This window comes from Lycorma delicatula, chromosome 9 (genome assembly GCF_047948215.1).
Source record: "Lycorma delicatula isolate Av1 chromosome 9, ASM4794821v1, whole genome shotgun sequence".
In the NCBI taxonomy this organism is placed as follows: Eukaryota; Metazoa; Arthropoda; class Insecta; order Hemiptera; family Fulgoridae; genus Lycorma; species Lycorma delicatula.
This window is the reverse complement of record NC_134463.1, coordinates 111,171,632-111,193,264: the sequence shown is the minus strand read 5'-3', so window position 1 is coordinate 111,193,264 and position 21,633 is coordinate 111,171,632. Positions and strand designations below refer to the sequence as shown.

Below are 21,633 nucleotides of genomic sequence, written 5' to 3'. Positions count from 1 at the left end.
AATAAATATAAATAACCATTTATTAAAATTAATAAAGAGACTATTCATTTTCCACCGAAATCTGATTGATTACTTTGTTTTTAAATAAAGCTGTAGCTGCGGTGGCGTTAATACGTAAGTGCCAATATAAATTAATATTAATTAACCAGTCCAATGGTCTGTGTGGTAGTTATTGGCTGTGTGGTAGCATCTCAACCTTCCATCCGAAGGTTGCGGGGTCGATCCCGGTCAGACACGGCACTTTTCATACATTACAAATTTATGCTTCATATTCCCATGAACTACATTCAAAGCTTATACGGTGAGTAAATCATCCAAAAAAAATTTACATTTTACTAAAAAGGAAAAGTAAAAATTTCTGAATTGGTTGGTATACTTATACTTATAATTAATTTATTTGTTTATAGTCATAAAATATTAAATTTATTTATGAATGTTTCAATTAAAAACTAGTTAAGGGTTTAAGGGATAACTGCGGCTATGTTTTACTAATTTCAATTCATAGAAATAAATTAAAACATTTATTTGGGGCCATTCATAAAAATATATAAACATAAAATAATCATCTCAGACCCCCTTCTCTAATGTGAGATTTGTGTCAAATTTACAATATTTCATCCCCTTAAATATTCATTTAATATTTAATACAAGAATACGAACTAAAAATGTTATTTTTTTGAAATTTAATGGCATTATCTACTTTTCATAATAAAAATTTGCTAAAAGGAAAGAATTGATTACAAACTTGTTACTTTGATGTTTCAGTTACAATTCACTGACTTCTTATTTTGCAGCTAAAAATTTAATAAAAAATTAGTTAAAGGATTTTTTTTTCATTTTGTTTACATAGCAAGATTAGATTAAAACTTTTGAATGCTTTTGTTCAGTATTTAAGTATAAATAAAAGCAAAAAAGCTACATTCTAATGAACAAATATACATACCGCCTTACCACATCATAAACAAAGATCCTTCATCACTTATTGCTCCCATGGTACTCTGAAAAAATTAATACAAAATGAAAATTATTTCAAATAAAGGGTAAAGTCTTTAATTTACTATCAGCGTAATAGATTTTAATAAATGTAAATGTATTTAGTGAACTCAATAATAGTTAAAAACATGACATTTAAGAACAAAAACAAACTAATTACACAAACAATGTAACAGATATTCAATAACGGCACTTCAAATCCTGTTACTAATTAGATGATTACTTTAACAAAATTGTACATTATATATATTATATAATATATGTGTAGCAGATATGCATTTTAATTCTTACCATTGTAATGTACTATACATAATTAAAATATATGTTTTTTACAAAAATAAAAAGTATTCACAGTGCTTGATAAAAGAGGTTGATACAGTGCTCTACCCTAAGGGAGCCCCAGCTCCCTTGGGAAGAGTATCACAGCATCATACAATAACCAACTGACTGATTGCTTTTAAATGTTCAAGATACACTTATGTTCTTCCAGGGAAGATTTGAAGCCACAGATTGAGGCCCTATCCCCCTTGGGAAGAGTATCAGAGCATCACACAAGAACCAACTGACCGATTGCTTTAAAATCTTTTGGATACATTCATCTTATTCCAGAAACGATTTTACGCCACAGATCAAGGCCCTAGTCCTCTTGGAGATAGGAGGGAGATATCACAGCTTCTACGTCACAAATGAGGGAAACGTTAGTGTCTAAGAAACATTAGTCTCATAACCGTGAGGATAATGAACACAGTAGCAGTCCAGGGGGTGGAGCCCCCTAGCTAGACGGGAAGGGCGATCACTTAATAACTCCTTAAAATCATCCAATCCACTTGATATATTACACACTGAAATATTTTTATCTGTCTCAGACTCAGTGGACTTTCCAGTAAAACTAGCAATGATTATTTTTTTTACTCGAAGGAACAATCTTTTTCCTCCTTGTATGGTAAATTTTCCTGTTTAACTTGATTTTAATGGACAGACTCTTTACAATTTTATTTTAAAAAATTTCCCAGCTTCTTCCAATACTATTTTGTTTAGGTAAATGTTTCCTGATATTTAAGTAAAGTTTTCATGTTACACTCTATATTATGTATTCAAAATTTGAATTTAAGCTGGGACTTTTATTTATCTATGAAATGATAAACAGCTGCAACAAGAAAAAAAAAAGATTTTACCATATAAGTGAGGTAAACTTTGCACCAGAGTTATTCAGATGCAAAGTATCCCAAATAAGTAAGCACATTTAGCGTTTTTGGTAAAAAATAATTAACTAAAAATATCTTCAAAAGAATTATTGAGATTTTTTTATAAAGGTTACAAATAAGTCTTAATGTTATAAAAGCTTAAGATTAGAAAAGACAAGCTTATAAAGAACAAGTTATCAATTATTTCTTTATTGGTACTAAAACTATAGTCATGTAAAGTTGTGAACACTTACGTGTGCTATTTTAGTAGTCGCAGACTAGTCTATGACAAACAAAAACAGTAAACCAAACAAATGCTACAATAATATGTGCAAACTAGTTAATAAAGTGCAATATTATTCTTATTAGCAATATAAATTAATTATAATTCAAACCTAATCATAATATATTTTAATAAATTTCTAAATCTATATTTATATAATAAATCTATATTAATATAATATAAATTTATAAATCTAAATCATATATTTCAGTTATTTTGTGTACATTTACATTAATTAATCTAAACAACTATTTTCTAAATAATTCAACTTTATTACTAACTGTACTCATATAATCATACAAGAAAAAAATATTTAAGTATTCAGTATATACACTACAGACTTTACCATAGTATATATTTGGTTACCAGTGACAGAAATTGGTTTTGCAAAAATGAAAAGTAATCCTGTCAATGTACAAAGAAACCTTATTTAATGTACTCACAACTTATGTAGTTCTTTTTTTGTTGTTTAGTTTACCTGTTTTTTTTTTTTTTTAGCAATTCACTGTATCTAAAAAGAATATTTTATTACTTTTTTTTATTTTTCAGGTTGTATTAATAAAGTTTATTAAGATATGAAGAAAACCAACTTTTTAGTAATAATTTTCTGTGTATTAGGTGGGTACAGTAGACCAGCAGAACATAATACTAAATTACAACCAACTACCAGTCAAAAACTTGATGGTGAACATATCTATAATGCAAAAGAAATTAACACAAATCAAAAAATCAATGATAATAGTATTAAAAAAGGTACCACAGCAAATAAACTGATTTCTAATAGTTCAACTGAAGATGTAACTTTTGTGCCTAATAATAATAAATATTATAACAATAACAACAACCCTACATTTACAAAGATAGATGATAGCATAACTACTACACCAGCAACTGTAAGTAATTCTGACAAAAATGTTACTTCACTCCTACCTTATTCTCAGCTTACAAGTCGTCCAAATATTGAAAAACAAGAATCTTCTACAATCTCCTCCACAAAACCTTCATATGCATTTTCAACTTCTCAATCATCAGTCGCGCCTAACTCAGACACCATGAGTTCTAATACCAGTAACCAAACTACAAAAAATAACCACACATCTACACCTTCTGATGAAAATTTATCTCATAAACAATCTAATCCTACAAAAACATCAGAAGATCCTAAAGCAGATGATGGTAATTCAATTACAGAAGTTTTAAACTATCCGTCTCAAAAAACCAGAAGTGATGGATTTGATTATGATTCTGGGTTAGAAGATACCACTGAAAATAGTGATGATATAGATCAAAACACAAATAATAATACAGTTGCAAACACAGAAATTAGCACATCTCTACCAGCTGTTTATCAATCTGAGAAAAATAAAACTCCACTTCCTACGCTTTCTCTTCCAAACACTAAAGCTTATAATAAATCAAAGGAAATTTTGGATAAGGATCCACATAATAATTCTTTAACAAACGCAGTCGCTGAAAGCAATAAACCAGAGGAGATAAAGACAGAAAAAACTAATGAAGGAAAAAAAATTGGAATCCAAATCAAAAAAAGGTATGTAATAAAAAATAATTATCTAGTATAATATATATCATACTATTACATATCCTTATTTATTCTTTACAATTTAAATACTATACTAATTAAAAAAGAAAATTAAATGAAAACTTATTAATATTTATCGTATTAAAACAGGATGAATAGAAAATCCTAGTCAATGTAAGCCAGGTTTGCAAAATTTATTAATTGAAATTTTATAAAGTTCTTAAATATATTTTACCTCTAATTTTTTTGTTTTACCATCTTTAAAACTAATGGAGGTAAAATTCTGGGATTCATTTTTTTAATATTTTAAGACCAAAAATTCCAAGGAACAACTAAATTTGTCCCTTAATTTACCTTCCCAGAATTTCAGGAAGCTTTCATTTTCCTGGAGGAACCAAAATCTGAGCGAACTCTTTCGCGAACCTTAACTCTCTAACGAAGCATTTTTGGGCCTATGTTTCTATGGAATTTTATAGAATCAGCTCCCAAAAGATTTCCACATAGTTTTGAATCACTCTGTATAGTAGTGATAAATGAGATTAATAATGAACATTAAATAGTAAAAAATAAAATTAAAGGTTTATAAGAAGCAATAATATTTTTGCTGTTTCTCAGAGGCATTTTCAGTGGTGACATCTTTACTAAACTGTATTTTCTTCTTGATTTTCAAAAAGACAAAAAAGTTTTTTAGCATTGACTGCTTTGATCATTAACAATAAATAGCTAGTGTCAATTGAATGATTTTCATGAACCATTTTATTACTTGTCATTTCAGCTATTATAATTTTATTCTTATTTTAAAATCTCAGTTTTGAGACTTCTCAGGTGCTGAGAAGTCATCATCTGAGTCTAAGCATAAAACTCATCATCTCATCATCTTAACCATTAAAAAAATTTACTTTTGTTAAAATGAAAAATTTACTTTGTTAAACTTCATTAATATATAAAATCCAGAAGCAGATACTAAAGATTAATATGTAATTAAATGTTAAAACAAGTCAAAAGTTCTATCGCGTAACATTAATGACATCAATAACACTACTTTTTAACAAAATCTTTGTTTAAAATTTAAAAAAGTTCATAAAATACATTTTCTTTCTACTTTTATCTTCAACAAAGGAATAGTTCATTATTGAATTCAATATTTATATGTGTAAACACTTTTTGTCTCGGATTTTGATTTTGGATTCGGATTAAGCATCAATAAAAGATTACAAAAATACATGAACGGCTGCAATCAGCCATCGGGTTCACATTAAAATGGCCGACAAAATTAAAACATTGAAGTATTCATTGTACAGTAAAGGTGTAAACTATCAGACTGGTTCAACTGCACTGATGTAAGGTTTACTAAAATATATAAATATTAATTTTGTAAATCAAGTGTAAGAACCCAAAATAGTAAGAAAACTAACTTTTTAATAATAAAAAAAAAGCTATAAAACTGACACAACATGATATAAATAAATTATATTAACTTAATGTATGTAGCATAAGTAGAAATTAAAGATAACTTTTTTTTGTTAGAAATTAATAACCGAGAGAACGAGAAATAATAATCAGAAGTCTTACTGGACATTTCATTGATAAATGGTTTATTGATATTAATTATGCCTTTACCAGTAGGGTGACTTTCAATATATTCCACTTAGGAAGATATGCTGAATAAAGTAGTAGAAGAAAAATGTCTGACCATTAATGGGAATTATCTGTCATGATTTTGAGGCTGCTATGACTTCAACATGATCTTTTTCATAAATATTTAAACAAAATGAATGAAACAGAAAATAACTTCCAAAACACCATTTACACATCTTTCTATGAATAGTTGTATCACTGAAAAACTTTACTTTCAATCGCACTATCATTAGAACTGACCTTTCTTCATTCCTTCTTAACACTGGTACCTAATTATGGACTGTATATGTTTCGTTTCCCTAAATCTGAATTAGAGTGAAATAAACTTAGCCAGGTGAAAAATAAAGTATGTTTTTTACAGAAATTAGGGAAAAGTGACTTTTGATGCAGAATCTAACAAAAATAATAACAAGGTATTATATTAATATATTCAATATTATTAAATTTGGTTTTAGAAAGAAGTGTAGAGGGTAAAACAACGAAGGAAAACAAAATCAGATTGTGTGAAATATGTAATTGGTGTGTTCAGCTAAGACTAGAAACATAATAAAGAATAGAAAGTAATGGAAGAAATACACTGAACATGTCAAATTATTAAAAAAATTGATGCATCTCTCAGTTAACTAGTTCGATTGAATTTAAATCCATATTCATGTAAAAAAACAAAGTCTTTTAACAATATAGAAAAAAAATTAAAATCACGTGATTTTGTTATATAAAGAATTTTTACTCTAATATAATATTTATTTAAAAAAGTACACATATATATATAGTGTTTCTAAAATGGTGAGCTGAGTATACTTTTTTGTACCCTACTTGTAAAACTAAACAAAAACTATCCTTAGAAAAAGTGGCAATTTCTCCTTCATTCTCCCACTGTCTGCCATTTTGTTACTTTTATATAAAAAATTGTCTCAAGTTCGGAGAGAGGAATCACATTAATATTTGGTAAGACTCGGTAATAAAGTTTTAAAATTAGAAAAAAATACCTTCACAAATTACAAAATAGCAGCCATGTTTATTTTTCAATCTGTTATCTCTATAACTATAAATAAGTTTTATCAAAATGTGTGATATTTACTAAAATAGTAAGCCTTTTATTTTGAAGAAAATTACATTTTATTTTTGAAAATTGGTTAACAAACAGCTGAATTATGGCAGAAAATTGATGTTGTAATTTTGTGACTGTTTTCATGTTCACTTTACATTCAATTCAATTAAATATTAATTGATTTTATTTATTGTTAATTCTAGTATAGTAGTAATTAGTACCAAATTAAGTAATAATTTTCTCACAATAATAGAGATCTAATAATTAAAAAAAAACAACTATCTATGGATAATCTTGCGTTAATTATTGTAGAACATTGTCTACTTTTTTTTTTTCATAAAGAGTTGACAATTGTTAAACATTATAAGAGACGTTCAAAATCTCCATAATTAGAAAGTATACAAGTCCCCAGTCTTTTTCTGACAGATTATCTTAACCGGTCAAAAATTCCAGAAGTATTCATAATTTCTTGAAATCCGTTTTGGATCCCTTGTTGAAGATGCTCAATGTTGAGTACTGCAGTTGTATAAACAGTATATTATAAATGGTTTCATAGGTAGAAGTCAAGAGGGTTTAAGTCAGGTAATTGGGACGCAGAGGTCACTGGCTCTCTGCAACCTATCCATTTTTCATGGAAAGTTTCATGCAGGAAATCTCATACAGACTGACTGAAATGTGATGGAGCTCCATCGTGGTGAAACCACATATTTCCTCTTAATTGTAGAGACAGGTCTTCCAAAAAATATGGAAGATTTTCAGTCAAGTGAGCAAGATTCATTTAAAAGATTTGGTAATGTGACAGAACACAAAAGTCAGTCATTATTAATTTACCTGACCATATGTTCAGGCAAAATCTTTGCTGACGGCTACTTTCAAAAGTTACCATGAGGATTCTCAATGCTCCAGATATGCCTATTGTGACAGTTTTGAACACCATTCCTTGAAAGACGCTTCATTTTTACAATGTTAACATGATCAGTAATAATACTCATTGTGTAAAATTACTCAAAAGTGAAAAATTTACATCAATTGTTTTATTATTATGTAATATTTAATTATTGTTGAGAAAATTATTTCTTAATCTGATACTAATTTACAATAGTAGAATTAACAATACATAAAAACAATTACTATTCATACGAATTGAACATAAAGTGGATATGAAAACTTTGAACATGTAATTTTCTGCAATAATTCGGCTAATTGTCAGCACATTTAAAAAAAATAAAATGTTATTTTGTTCGAAATAAAAGACCTAATATTTCAGAAAATACATACATTTTGATAAAACGTATATTTAAGAAGATATAAAGGATTGAAAAATAAACATGGCTGCCATTTTGTAATACGTGAAGGTATTTAAGTCCTGATTTTTTTCTAATTTTACAACTTTATTACAAAGACTCTTACCAAATAATATTAATGTGATTCTTCTTTCCGAACTTGAGATATACATTCTTATATAAAAAAGTAACAAAATGGCGGACAGTGGGAAAACGAAAGAGAAATTGCCATTTTTTCTAAGGATATTTTTTATTTAGTTTTACAAGTAGAATCTGAAAAAGTGTAGCCAACCCACCATTTTAGAAACACCTTGTGTGTGTATATATATATATATAGATATACATATATGTTAGACAGTCATGTTTTTTCACAAATCCAAATTTTACAATATTCAAGATTCACTTTACAATATTTCTTTATTTTACCATTTATTTGAATAATTAAAACCATTATTAAAAATTGCATTAAAAACATTATGGTTTTCAAAAATATTATACTTATAATTACCATATATAATGAGTAAATTTTAATTATGTTTATAATTTTGAACAAGGATATATTATTTTATTAAGGCATTATTTTTATAAATCCTTCACATGTAATGAAAAATAGGTATGAAATATGATACTTACAAATGAGGTAAAACACAAAATATTTTTATATTTCTTTCCTCGTTTTTGTATTCAATATGTTTTTTTTAATTCTAGCTCAGAAGCAAGTACTACAGAAAATTTAAAATTTGACAACGAACAAAGTACAAGTAATCCTTATAAAATTACAACTAATCAAAATAATAAAATTAAACTTGAAGCAAATGGTAGTAGCATAATTTATTGTCCAGGACACAGGTGGTAAGTTAAAAACACAAATGACAATAATAATTAATAATAAAAGATTATTTTCAAATAGAATATTAATGCGCATTGTTTTGGGAGTTTTGATAATTTTAGTTCTAATTATCATCTGTTTTTAATCATTTTTAAGAGTTATTTTGTAAAAAATATGAAGTGTGGTTTATCTGAAATCTATGATTTTATTTGAAAGCCGCCATTTTGTTTCTATAAATCCTAGAAGGTTGAAATTTTTACAGAATATTTTTAGAACCTTCATTAAAAGGTTTGTAAAGTTTCAATAGAAGCAGTGGGGGGAAGGGAAAGGGAGAGTGATACTAAATCAAAAGCGTATATCTCTTCGTGGGATATGAACACGGAAGATATATATATAAACACACACACACACACACATACACATACACACACACAGAGGTTGTTTATAAAATGTTAGACCTGCTATACTTATTTTGGTCTCTACTTGTAAAACTAAACGAAAAATATCCTTAGGAAAAATGGTAATTTCTCCTTCGTTCACCCCCTGTCGATCATTTTGTTATTTTTTTATAATAATTTATATCTCAAGTTCATATAGACGAGTCACATTAATATTTGGTAAGAATCTTTGTAATAAAGTTTTAAAATTAGAAATAAATCAGCACTTAAAATAGTAATTATGTCTCTCTTTTCATGTTCTCCACTTTAAATTCAATTCTATGAAATATTGTTTTTACTTATTGCTAATTCTAGTATTGTAAATTAGTATCAAATTAAATAATATGCTCACAATAGTAGACCTAATAATTATGACACAAAATTACATCAATTTTCTCTCACAACTCAACTATTTGTCAACCGATTTTCAAAAATAAAATGTAATTTTGTTCAAAATAAAAGTCTTACTATTTTAGTAAATAACATAAATTTTGATAAAACTAATATTTATGGAAATATAACAGATTGAAAAATAAATATGGCTGCCATTTTGTAATTTGCGAAGGTATTTAATTTTTTGCTAATTTTAAAACCTTATTACCAAGACGCTTACCAAATATTAATTTGATTCGTCTATTCGAACTTGAGATATAAATTTTTATATAAAAATAACAAAATGGCGGATAGTGGGAGAACGAAGTAAAAATTGACATATTTCCTAAGGAAAATTTTTTTTTTAGTTTTATAAGTACAATCCGAAAAATTATAGCCAGCCGACCATTTTAGAAACACTGTGTGTAGAAAAATTTCAACTTTTTAGTCAATGAATTTTCGAGAGGAGGAGAAACTGTTTAAAAATAATACTGTAAATACTAGTTTAGAAATAATAATGTTATTTCCACTCCTAATTCCGACTATGTTAAAATTTAGAATCTTTAATAAATTTATAATTATTTTCATCCTATTGAAGATAAGTTTATATAAATATTCAAAATGCCTCACTTTTTTAATTTTTCTCAAAATTTAATGCCACCATCTTCTCATATCTATTTTCGAAGAATTTATGTTAAGCCAATCCGGAGATATTAATCAAAATACACACCAACACGCATACGTATGTCTTCCAGAAATTTCCATAGTGTTTTCGTTTTTTGGACTCAAAGAATCATAAAAGACAATATTTAAAAAAAAAAAATCATATATCGAAGTTCAGAAACTATCTACTGTGTATACTTTTGTTTTACAGCTATAGGCTTTTGCTATAACAATATTCCTTTTTATATTCACCTGGTATATATGCTAGCAATGGAGCTATAGCAGAGAAACTAAAAAGACCACAGATAACTGACATTTATTACAAGTAAAAGATTGAAATGCACTAATACACATAAAATTGTATATATTATATCATGCATGATGACCGTAAGCAATATTAAAATTATTGGAAGGGAGGTTGAGACAGGAAATGAAGGATGAACTACATGAAGAACAGACAACCTTTTGTTACGATATCGGTATCCTGTTATTTTCGAGAGATAGTATTTCATCCTAGCTGCAAGTTGCAATATTACATATTTTATCTAACAGTAACGATCAAACCGGCTGAATAGTATTAGGGCTCATGTAATACGATCGTATACTGTACGGAACCGTAACATCAAAATGAAGCGGATCAACAGGACAATAGAATAAAAGAATTTTAAATCTGAGCATTCTGTCAAAAAACGTACGGCAGTATTTTTCCAGTATTACAAATGGATCTTGCTCATTGAATTACTTGATAGTTTGATTTTTGACAAAAGGATACAATTAAAGCGAAAATTACTTGTATTAAAAATAAAAAAACAAGATGTGGCTCCAACAACAGGTTATAATCTACGAGTATTATGATGACGTTCGATCAACAAAACCATTAAAACGGTTCAAGAAATAAAGGAAATTTGTTTTACTTAAGATGATTAATTCCAACATCTAAGTATAGCTCTCGCACGAACATAAAAAATAGAAATTTTGTAAGGAATAAAAAAGATATCAAAGCTTAAAGATGATAAAAAACTTGAAAAAATCTATTATTAAATCATTAATGAAATCAGTGTCAGGAGAATCTTTTAAAAATCGAACAAAGTAACTTTGTATAAACATGTGAAAAGATAATTAATTATATTTCATAATTACGTCAGTCGATAGCGAGTATGCAGAAAAGCAATGTTCATTTTTAGTTCCTTGTACGAAAATTACTAACATTTTATCACTGTACATCAAAATAGAGGTGTCAGAACGCCTTTCCTAATTAAGTTGGCATTGATTAAAGCGTAGTACAAAATTCTTAAATCATTAAATGAAAATATTGTTTTTGTACTGAAAGGAAATACACAAAAAAATAATAACGTTGGAAAATACATATAGTCTTTTTTTCAGTTATTAAATTAAACATCTTAAAAATTGTTTCACAGTAAACATAATTCTGACTCGTCGATTACCTGTGAAAACTTTTGCATCATAACTCTTCGTAAAAAAGTGAAATAAAAATAAATAATGATTCATAAATGTGACTTGATAAGAAATAACGCTAAACAGCCGATTCTGACAGTTCGATTAGAACGCCGACTGAATCATCAAATACTAAATACCACGACGTGAATTTCTTGCTATATTTTTTATTTCGGTGTCTAATTTTTCGGCTGGCGTTGTTGTGATAACTGTAATCGGCTTTCAACCTTATTTGCTGGGAGAAATAAAATTAAAATAATTTAAACGCACGCTAAAGTGTAATGCACACTCAAACGTAAAGGGAGTACAAATAGTCGTACAAAGCGTCAAGTGTTGACGTCTCTTAGTTTCATTTACCTTTCCCCTCCACGTTTAGCCTCCGGAAATCATCATCAGGTATTACTTCAGAGAATGATATGTATGAGAATAAGTGAAGTTTAGTCTTGTAGTTTCAGATCAACCATTCCTGAGATATGTGGTTAATTGAAACCCAACCACCAAAGAACACCGGTATCCACGATCTAGTATTCAAATCCTTGTAAAAATATCTGACTTTACTAGGACTTGAACGTTAGAACTCTCTACTTCAAAATCAGCTGATTTGCGAAGATTCATTCACCACTAGACCAAACCAGTGGGTTAGTCTAGCTATTAATATTCCAAAATTCGTTGACCACTGATTTTCTGTCAGTCAGGTATAATTGCTATGTAAACCAATCTAACACAACGTGCTGTAATTTTTATCAGCGGAAAAATTGATCACTAGCGATATTCATCGACACCTAAAACGTTTTTTGGTGATGAAACCAACATTCTGATACTGATAATTAAATTCAATGAAGTGTTTTTTCCGGGGAAAAAACATAGTTTCTATTATTTTAATTTTTTTTTTACAATATAAATAAAGTCTTGGTAATGTGTGGAAATTTTTTGTTGTTTTTCTAATAATTAATTTTGTCCCAAAAGTATTAATTCATGCTCAATGAATTTCATTGTTTAGGATTTACTTAACACACTATAAATTTTAATTAGTTGTAACTTTAACGAAATATATTAGTAAATTTTTTTTCACTTAACATTTACTTTTAATTGTAAAAAAATTCCAAAATTTTTGTGGTAAAGAAATGTTTCACTTCTTTAAATTTAATCGACATAATTAAATTACTATTAATGTTTAGCCGCCTGTAAGGATTTACGGCCTGTTCGGCTTAAATGAATAAAGCTTAATTCACTGGAAATTACGGCATGAACAAAAAACTATTAGGATAAGATAAAGATAAGGATGCAGTAAAGAATTAATTTCAAATACCAATGCATAGATATTAAATTTTTCTTTCAATATAATCAAAGCCTTAATAGCGCCTTTAATATATTTTCAGATTATTAATAATGCTTTCAAGATAGAGTTCAATTAAACACAAGATTTAATTCTATTTCTTAATTAATTGCAACACTTTGATGATGTATACAAACATTTAAATATATTAAGCTTATACAAGAATTCCTTCTACAAAATGTAAACAACACCACAAAGTCTTGTATTACAGAAACATTTTATGCGATTTTTTGGCGAAAAAAAATCATCTTATGGTTCTAATTTTTCTAAAGATCCTTCCTTTTTGCTCTATCTCATATACTGATGATAAACACGTGTAGATTTCAAATATTAATATATATAATAACATGGAAAAAGATCCGAGCCTTTTCCATGTTTCCCTACACGATTTAGTAGCATTAGACGTACTACTAATTCGTTGGGAAATTTCTTGTTTCACGGTCTCAAATTACAGGTTTATAGAATCTACTGCGCTAGAAGTTAATAAACTTTATTATTTTATTTCAATTATTATTAAAATTAAAGTACAGGGATTTTGCAGCAAATATGTTTCAATACGTTATGTTCGTATGAAAATAACGCAAATATAAATAAATAAATCTTTTATTCTGATCGATACGTTATAATCAATAAGATAAATCACATCAGGAATGGGTGATGCTATCCCACACATGAAAAAAGGAACTACCCAACTAAGTGTCTCCCCGTAATTTAAAGTTGTAAGACTGCAGGTATTATGATGAGATTTTTATGTTTTAATATATTTTTAGCCCACCGAGCTGGTCTAGTGGTTAACTCGTCTTAGCAAAACAGCTGATTTTCGAAGTCGATCATTCCGAGGTTCAAATCGTAGTAAAACTTACTTTCTTTTATATGAATTTGAATACTAGGCAGTGGATAAAGGTGCTCTTTGGTGGTTGTGGTTTGATTAACGTAACGTCGCAGGAGCGGTCTGCCTGAGTTTATACAAGATTACACCTCATTTTCATGTCAGAGATATCATCCTCAACTCGTTGGGCAGTGTAGGAGTAGTTATCGTTTTCTAGTTGAATATATTACACCTAAAACATTAGGAAAATAGAAAAATGAATTCTTGGTTTGAATTTGTACTTTCAGCAATTATTAATAAAATTTAACAAATAGCTTTCTTAAATTTTCTTATAATCCTTTTTGAGTTCTTTTTTTGTGAAAATATTACCAATAAAGATATTAAAATGTACGTTTACTTTAATAAGGTTATGCAGCATATATAATGAAATTATAACTTATTTATTTCTACTTGCGTAATAGTATCACATTGAGAATTACCCAGGGTTGCACTAGTAAATGTTTAAGTATCGGAACGTTTGATTTTGTATTATAGCAGACCGCAAAACTAATTCCACAGTTGTAGGAGGCTGGCCTCACGATAATGTAATGGAAAATCCACATTCATTTGGAAGTTACATTGATAAGAGGCCAAACTTAAATTTTTCAGGTCAAATGTTTAACTTTTTTCATAAATTAGATTTTTAACTAATTATTTTGTCATCGTTTGCGATAAATAGGTAGATAGATATCCAAGGATTATTTTCGTGTTCCAATTTTTATGAAATCATTCCCCAAAATCATATTTTTTTATGTTAAAATAAAACTTCGCCAACTTTAAGTTACGTGAAAAGATAATTTTTTATTACTCCCTGCGATTTTCACATCTTTTCACAATTAATAAAGAGATATATTAAGAGTATTCATTTCACCAAGGATGATGAAATGAAGGACACAATGATTTCATAGATCAAGGAAAAGCTGCCAGCATTCATCGTTGATAAAAAGTGAAAACTGGTTTCCCATCGAGATAAATGTGTAAATCTATTTTTATGCTGTATTTATTTCATTTTAGGGTTACGACGTACTGAATCGTTGTTAATCTGTTTCCCTGAGTATGGCACGTTAACTAAGTAGCAAAAATTAGGCATTTGTTCAATCAACGGCAAAACAAAAACTCAACCATCCATTAAAATTTAAAAAACCCTTCATTTGTACAAATGAAACGGTAAGAGAAGATTAACCAGCCAATCGATGACGATAATAGAGAGACATATTGTAAATTTGAACATAAATTTCAGTTTGAATCTGCATTGAAAACATAATTTTTGTTTGAAAAAAGTTAGAATTCATAAAATTAAAAAAAGTTTTATAATTATTTTGTTTAATTTAGATTAAAAAGGAGAAAATATATCATGATGTACGGTACTGCAACCTTATGACTAGCTAAGCACACAGTTTGGTGACTGAGAGATCACATACACACACACACACAGAGAGAGAGAGAGAGAGAGAGAGAGAGAGAGAGAGAGAGAGAGAGAGAGAGAGGGATACTCAGTAATAAAACAGAAAGAACACAGAAATATTAAAAATATTATTAAAGCACTGAATTTTAAGATACACTGGTAACACCATTAGAATATATAATCTTTTATATTTTACAATAGTTCCATAAACCACAATGAATTCAGTCACGAGTTCAGCAAATGAGTCTTTTGATTCTGAATCTTTTGCCTACTCCATTAACATGTCATACTTGAAACTTGAACCTAGTCATCAATAAATCTTTTTCCAGCTTGACATCTTTCACTTCATGAACAATGGATATAAGCATAAAAAATAACATGTGGACAGAAATATTCATGCAACAAACTATCGGGTCTGTTGAATGATCATGTAAACTCTACAACTTTCAAGGTACATTTCTTGCTGTTGGTTTTTGTAAATCAGATCCAATCTCTTTCTTACGGTTTAAGCAAGCATTATATTTATAGTACTTCAATGATGAATACCTTGTCTTTTTCTAAAAAGTAATCAAATGGTAAACATATCTTGCACCGGCATTATTTGAAATGAACAATTGAAACCCCTTTTAAACATATATTGCACGTGTAATGTTGCAGCTACTATGTTTAGGAAAGTTTACTAATCACTAAGGCACTGTAGATGCTACACATAATGAAATTTATCAAAACGAATAACATAATTTAAATGTTTTACAGGTTTAATGCTAACATAAGTTCGGGCGAGCTAGAATATTATGAACAAAAATGAAGATGGCTGATTGACAAAATTGAAATACATGAGTAACTGTAAAATATTACAGAAAATAATAAATAAATATATTCACTAATTTTTAAAGTGATGTAAAATTTTGCCTATGGGTGTAATTAAAAATTCATAATAAATAAAATCAAGATGTAATAGTAATTTACTTCACACTCAAGTAATTAGTCTTATTTTTAACATGTGAACTATGACAAACCTGCTAGAACCATTTAGGTCAGTAATTAAAAAATAAAACAAAGAATGACCAAAATTTCATTTTAATTTATTTATCATATGCTCCTGATAGGGAATGACTCCCTAATCTCCCTCATCACAAGTTTTCATAACTTTACATGAGGGTTGTACAAGTATATTGTACACTATATGCATTGTGGTAGACATTTGTAAAAATTTTATGATAAAATTTGAGGTACATAAGTTATGTAATGTTTATTACGATGTGTAATTCTGCTTTCCTACTTATCACAACGTTTTCAATAACTTAGTATATATTTCGACTGAGATTAGGCTAATTTTTACTGAATCTTTTCAACTAGATTTAGAAGTAAAAAAATCACATTTTAAAAATAAATATATAACTATTATCACCAAAAGGTAGATTATTTTCATTCAAAATACATGTAATAATGGTTAAAAATGATATTTATTAATTTGATATTTAAAAATTAGAATTTTGTCTGATCTAAAAAAAATCAGAGGTCATTGTCTCTCTTTTTCATTCTACTCATCAATTTGTTATAAGAATTTTTCGTACTTTTAGAATAGCTTTAATTTAACATGAAAATTGATTTTATTTTTAATTCGAATTATTGAATACATCTTAAATGTTATTAAATTAAAAGTTTATATATTTTTCCAAATTTTCAAACAAATTGGAGAATAATAAATATTTCATTTTCCAAACTTTTTCAAAAATTAAAATAATTACCAACAAAATTCCAAAAATTTTTTCTTGCTCTTGCAGGATTGCTGAAAAATTTCACAAACCTTACTAAGTTTGTGGAATAATTTCAATGATAACCTTACTGTGATTGTACTTTAAAACTACATAACCTAATTCTAATATACAACTACATAAAACAAAATATAATAACAGAAACATTTATATTTATACAAAATATTTTAAAAGGGAATAAATAATGTAAGAAAAAGTTAGTACCTAACAGCTCTTCCATTTGTTTTTCAACTAGTGAAGCGATGAATTACCTGCAACAAAAGAAAACAGATAATTATACACTATTAATAATAATTATTAAATGTTTTTTCAACACACAATATATATTTTAGTTATGTGATAATGTTACTTCTTAGAAAAATATTCTACATATTGAAAGTCAAGAGCTTTACTCTATATCAGCACTTGCTCAACCTGAGTGTTGTGGTGATATGAAAGGGGGTAACAAAATTAGCCTACAACTTTACAAGTAAACAATAATGATACCATTTTTTGAGGAAAAAATCATTTATTATAGACATGTTATTTAAATTTATAAGTACACATATAATGAAAATAAATGAATGAGATGGTTGCATTTGTATTTCATTTAAAAGTTTCTACCTACTTGGGTCTTATATTACAAACATACAAAAACAAATTGTTTTTACGTCATAAAAGACTTATAGACCTACGTTTAGTTTTTAGCCAACCATCGATGAAAAACCTTTTCACAGAGATAAGATGTGGTGAAAGGAATTTCAATGCTTCTGTGACTAAATTTCCATATTCACTTTAACACGATTAAATCTTCAGATGTGAATTGCACTTTTAACGTTTTTATCGGTAGACATTTCATTGACCTGGTCAAGAAATCTTCCATGAGTTGCTCTTGCACAAAAGATTATTCTGGAGTTGAGGTGTTTATTGGGAAAAGGTAAAATCCACCCTTCTCAAGCTTTCATAATACAAGACAATGCACATGGTTGGTTATGTTTAGAATGAAGTGGATAAGAATGGGGCATAGGATATCAATATAAACAGTCAAAAAATGTTATATGAAAATGAGATAGGCATTTTTATATGAACAGATGCAAAGAAATTTAACTGTTTAATAATATTAAAAAAATCATAAGCAGTTCATTTAAACATAAATATATATTATAATAATTTCACCAACGAACATGTCAAATTCTCTGAAATCTTAATTTGACTTTAGGCAGAGTTTAGAGATGCTACCCCACCAAAAACTTTAGAGTTTGAATTGAACCAAAAAAAATTAAAGCAGCCATGATGCAGTGGAGAACATGATAATTCATGAACGCTACAGTATCATTTATGCTGGTCCATTTATGGACCACATGATGACAACATTCAAGTTATTGTGGACGGTGACCATAACTGTCACTGAAATTGCATCAGTAGTGGATGTAAGTTTTGGGAGTGCATATACAATCTTGTCAAACACTCTTGGATACAGCAAAGTGTTGGCAAGGTGGGTTTCACGTCTTCTCACTGAGGCACAGAAAAATGTCCAGAAAGACATCTGTCAGCACTTCTGAATCACTTTGAAGGAGAGCATTTCTGGACCATATTGTGACCTGCGATGAAATATGGTTCCAACACTATATACCAGAAAGTAAGAGAACCAGTATGATTCTTCAACCAGTATGGAAACCTACGGAAAAGTGAGGAGGGGCACCAATCAAAGCCAAGAAACGCTTGTCAGTTGAAAACGTTTTGACAACTGTGTTTTGGAATTTAAAATGCTGCATGAACAAAGTATGGTAAAAGCGGCATATTTATGCCGATGTTGGATGATGTTAGAGCTACTTATTGCAATAAACGTTGCTGGCAACCAATTTCCAACATCCTCCTTCTTCACAACAATGTAGAACCGCATGCAGTAGCTCAGACTTGAGATAAACTTGTTAAAATCCATTGGACCCTCTTAAAACCCACCATACAGTCCAGACTTGTTACTGTATGTTTTCCACATGTTTGGCTTGCTGAAAGAAATTTTAGGAGGGGAAAGATTCAAAGATGATGCTGTAGTTTAGCATTATGTGCACAATTGGTTGTTGGAGCAGCCTTCTAGTTTTTCCGATACAGGGATCATGAAGCTATCTATCCAGTGGAGAAAATGTATTTCTGTTGAAGTAAACTACATAGAAAATAAGGTAACTTATTAGTAATCTTATCTAATATCATTAAAGCTATATAAAGAGATTCTGGGTTATATATGAATAGCCCTCTTAATATTTATTGCAACACGGCAAAACATATCAATTGGCTGTTTTTAATAAAAGAAAAGTAATGAGGGTATGGTTTTAGTTTGCTATTCAGTAAGAATTATGTGATACACCCAGCACTGTGTAGTACAATAACACTTATTGTTAGTCTGGTAAAAACCTGTGCAACACTTCCTTCATAATAACAGAGAATCATATTTTCTGTTTTTTAGCAAGAACCTTAATAATTCTCACCCTGTACTTTGTCAGTGTACATCACATTTGTTATTTATTCTGAAAGAACAAAAAGAAAGCCTGCATTGAGTTAGAATGTATCACAATTGTCATTTGCTCAGCAAGAACCTAAATAATATGCCCTGTGTTGATCAGGGCATATAACATTTACTATTAGTTCAGCAGGAATCTAGATAATATCCTGTGCTGTCATTTTCTGTTTGTTCATCAAGAACATAATGAATAAGAGTTGAGATCAAAGTTGTGTCAGAGAACATCACATTTGCTGTTTTTTTTAGAAAAAAACTTAATACAGCCAACACTGTCTGTACATGTTGTGATTGCTATTTTAAACCTAATATAATTCGCTTATGTAAATAACACCCAAAAAATTTGTACTTTTGTTCATAATTTACTACTAAGCAATCATTATCTTAATAATTAAACACTATATAGAGTATTTAATCAATGGAACATATATTCCTGTACAGCAGATTTATTTATTTATTTTTATGTAGTAACGGAAATGAACAGAGGTCCATGAAGGATGTACAATGCTGCAGAAAGGTAAATTATGAGTGAACTATTCCTGTTAAGTAAGTAAATGAATATACAATCTAAAGGTTTTTTCTCATTAATCTTAAAAGTTGCCTGGAGGTCTTTTGCGATGGCAGAGATTAAGTGGATAAATGCAGTAAATATAAATTCTAAGCTAAAAAATGAAAAAAGTGTTTTTCTAAATAGCAAAGTTGTAGTTTTCCATTTGAAGTTTCAAAAGAGCTTTTTACCAATATTAACAAAATTTTGGGTGCTCCATTCATGCAGTTTGAACAATAAATGTTTAAATGTATCATGAATGATTAAATTAATTTTGTTTTTAAATTGAAGATGGCTGCATATATTTCTGTAAACATTTGATGATAAAAGATGAAGTATATTTCAATTATGATTAAGATACACTTCCTGTCCACATTTCAATAACAATCAGTATCACTGCTGTTATACGATGAAAAAAAGGGAACAGATAGAAAATGTATAGATCCATATGCAAACTGGATTGTTATGGCAGTCTGGTGACGAAGAACGTCTAAATCTCTTTGTTTTTATGTGTCCTTGAAACAATATATTTATTTTACCTGAATGTTCCATGTGTTTTAAAAATAAAATTTAAATTTCTTAGAATTCTATTAGGTATGTAGTGAAGTTAAAATTATTAATACTGTAAGGATTTTATTGGTCCTACAAGCACAAAACATGGAAGTAATGGACTGAATATTTCAATGTTTTAAATTAAAGGGGCTAGAGCATCTCTGACAATAGTTTAATTTTGAAATTTTACTTGTTACTGAAAGTAGAAGTTTTAAAAGAGTATAATTTGAATATTGTATATTTGAAGACATAAAAAATGTTGAAAAAGAACATTTTGAATAATGTATATTTGTATTATTTATCTATGGTTATTAGAATATAGAAGGACAAGCTTCTTCAAATGCTACAAAATATTTTTTCTAAATTTCCTTGAAGGTAAAACAGGAAATGAAAGAGTGGTTTGGGAATTTAATTTAGAGGAGTCAGAAGGCTAGAGGATTTGGAGACAAGGACGCCAGAAGAACCATTTCAAAACTGTTGTTTCTCACTTGTTCCTAAGGATACAGTGCATTAAAAAAAAAAACGGAAAAATTAATTTTCATATATAGAAGAGAGATATGGGGGTAGAAAGACTGATGGCAATGGAACTGAATCACCTTCAACATCATTAAGTTTCTTACTTTTTCTGAAGGTTGCATACGTCAGTATTTACTAAATGAGAGGTCCTATAAAGATTTAAAAGTCTGCTGTCAAAAAGTTATGATGTTTTGAATTTTACAATATCACATTTTTTTTATAAGAGAGCTAGATAATATGAGATGGTCTGGAGAGGTAGGGTGCCTGAACCTTTTGGACACCATTAATTTTCTTTTTAACTCCCGGAAATTAGAACTCTATTCAAGAAAGAACAACTTGTTAATATTGCATTATTTCATTTTTTTTGCCATATTCATTATGAAGGAATTTCATGGTTATGGGATAATAA

At 28.5% G+C, this 21,633-nt stretch overlaps 1 protein-coding gene across 1 annotated transcript; it reads left to right on the top strand.

Moving 5' to 3' along the window:
- The first annotated feature begins 261 nt into the window (after positions 1-261).
- Positions 262-16,305, top strand: LOC142330068 (uncharacterized). Its single transcript, XM_075375101.1, has 4 exons — positions 262-301; positions 3,079-4,009; positions 8,681-8,824; positions 16,094-16,305. Exons 1-4 carry the CDS (start codon positions 262-264, stop codon positions 16,143-16,145), a joined length of 1,167 nt encoding a protein of 388 aa, XP_075231216.1. The 3' UTR covers positions 16,146-16,305.
- Positions 16,306-21,633: the final 5,328 nt, after the last annotated feature.

Coding starts and splice junctions, on each gene's coding strand:
- LOC142330068 (XM_075375101.1), top strand. CDS start 262: ATGCTTCATATTCCCATGAACTACATTCAAAGCTTATACG. Junction 302..3,078: donor CTACATTCAAAGCTTATACG/GTGAGTAAATCA, acceptor TCTGTGTATTAG/GTGGGTACAGTAGACCAGCA. Junction 4,010..8,680: donor GGAATCCAAATCAAAAAAAG/GTATGTAATAAA, acceptor TTTTAATTCTAG/CTCAGAAGCAAGTACTACAG.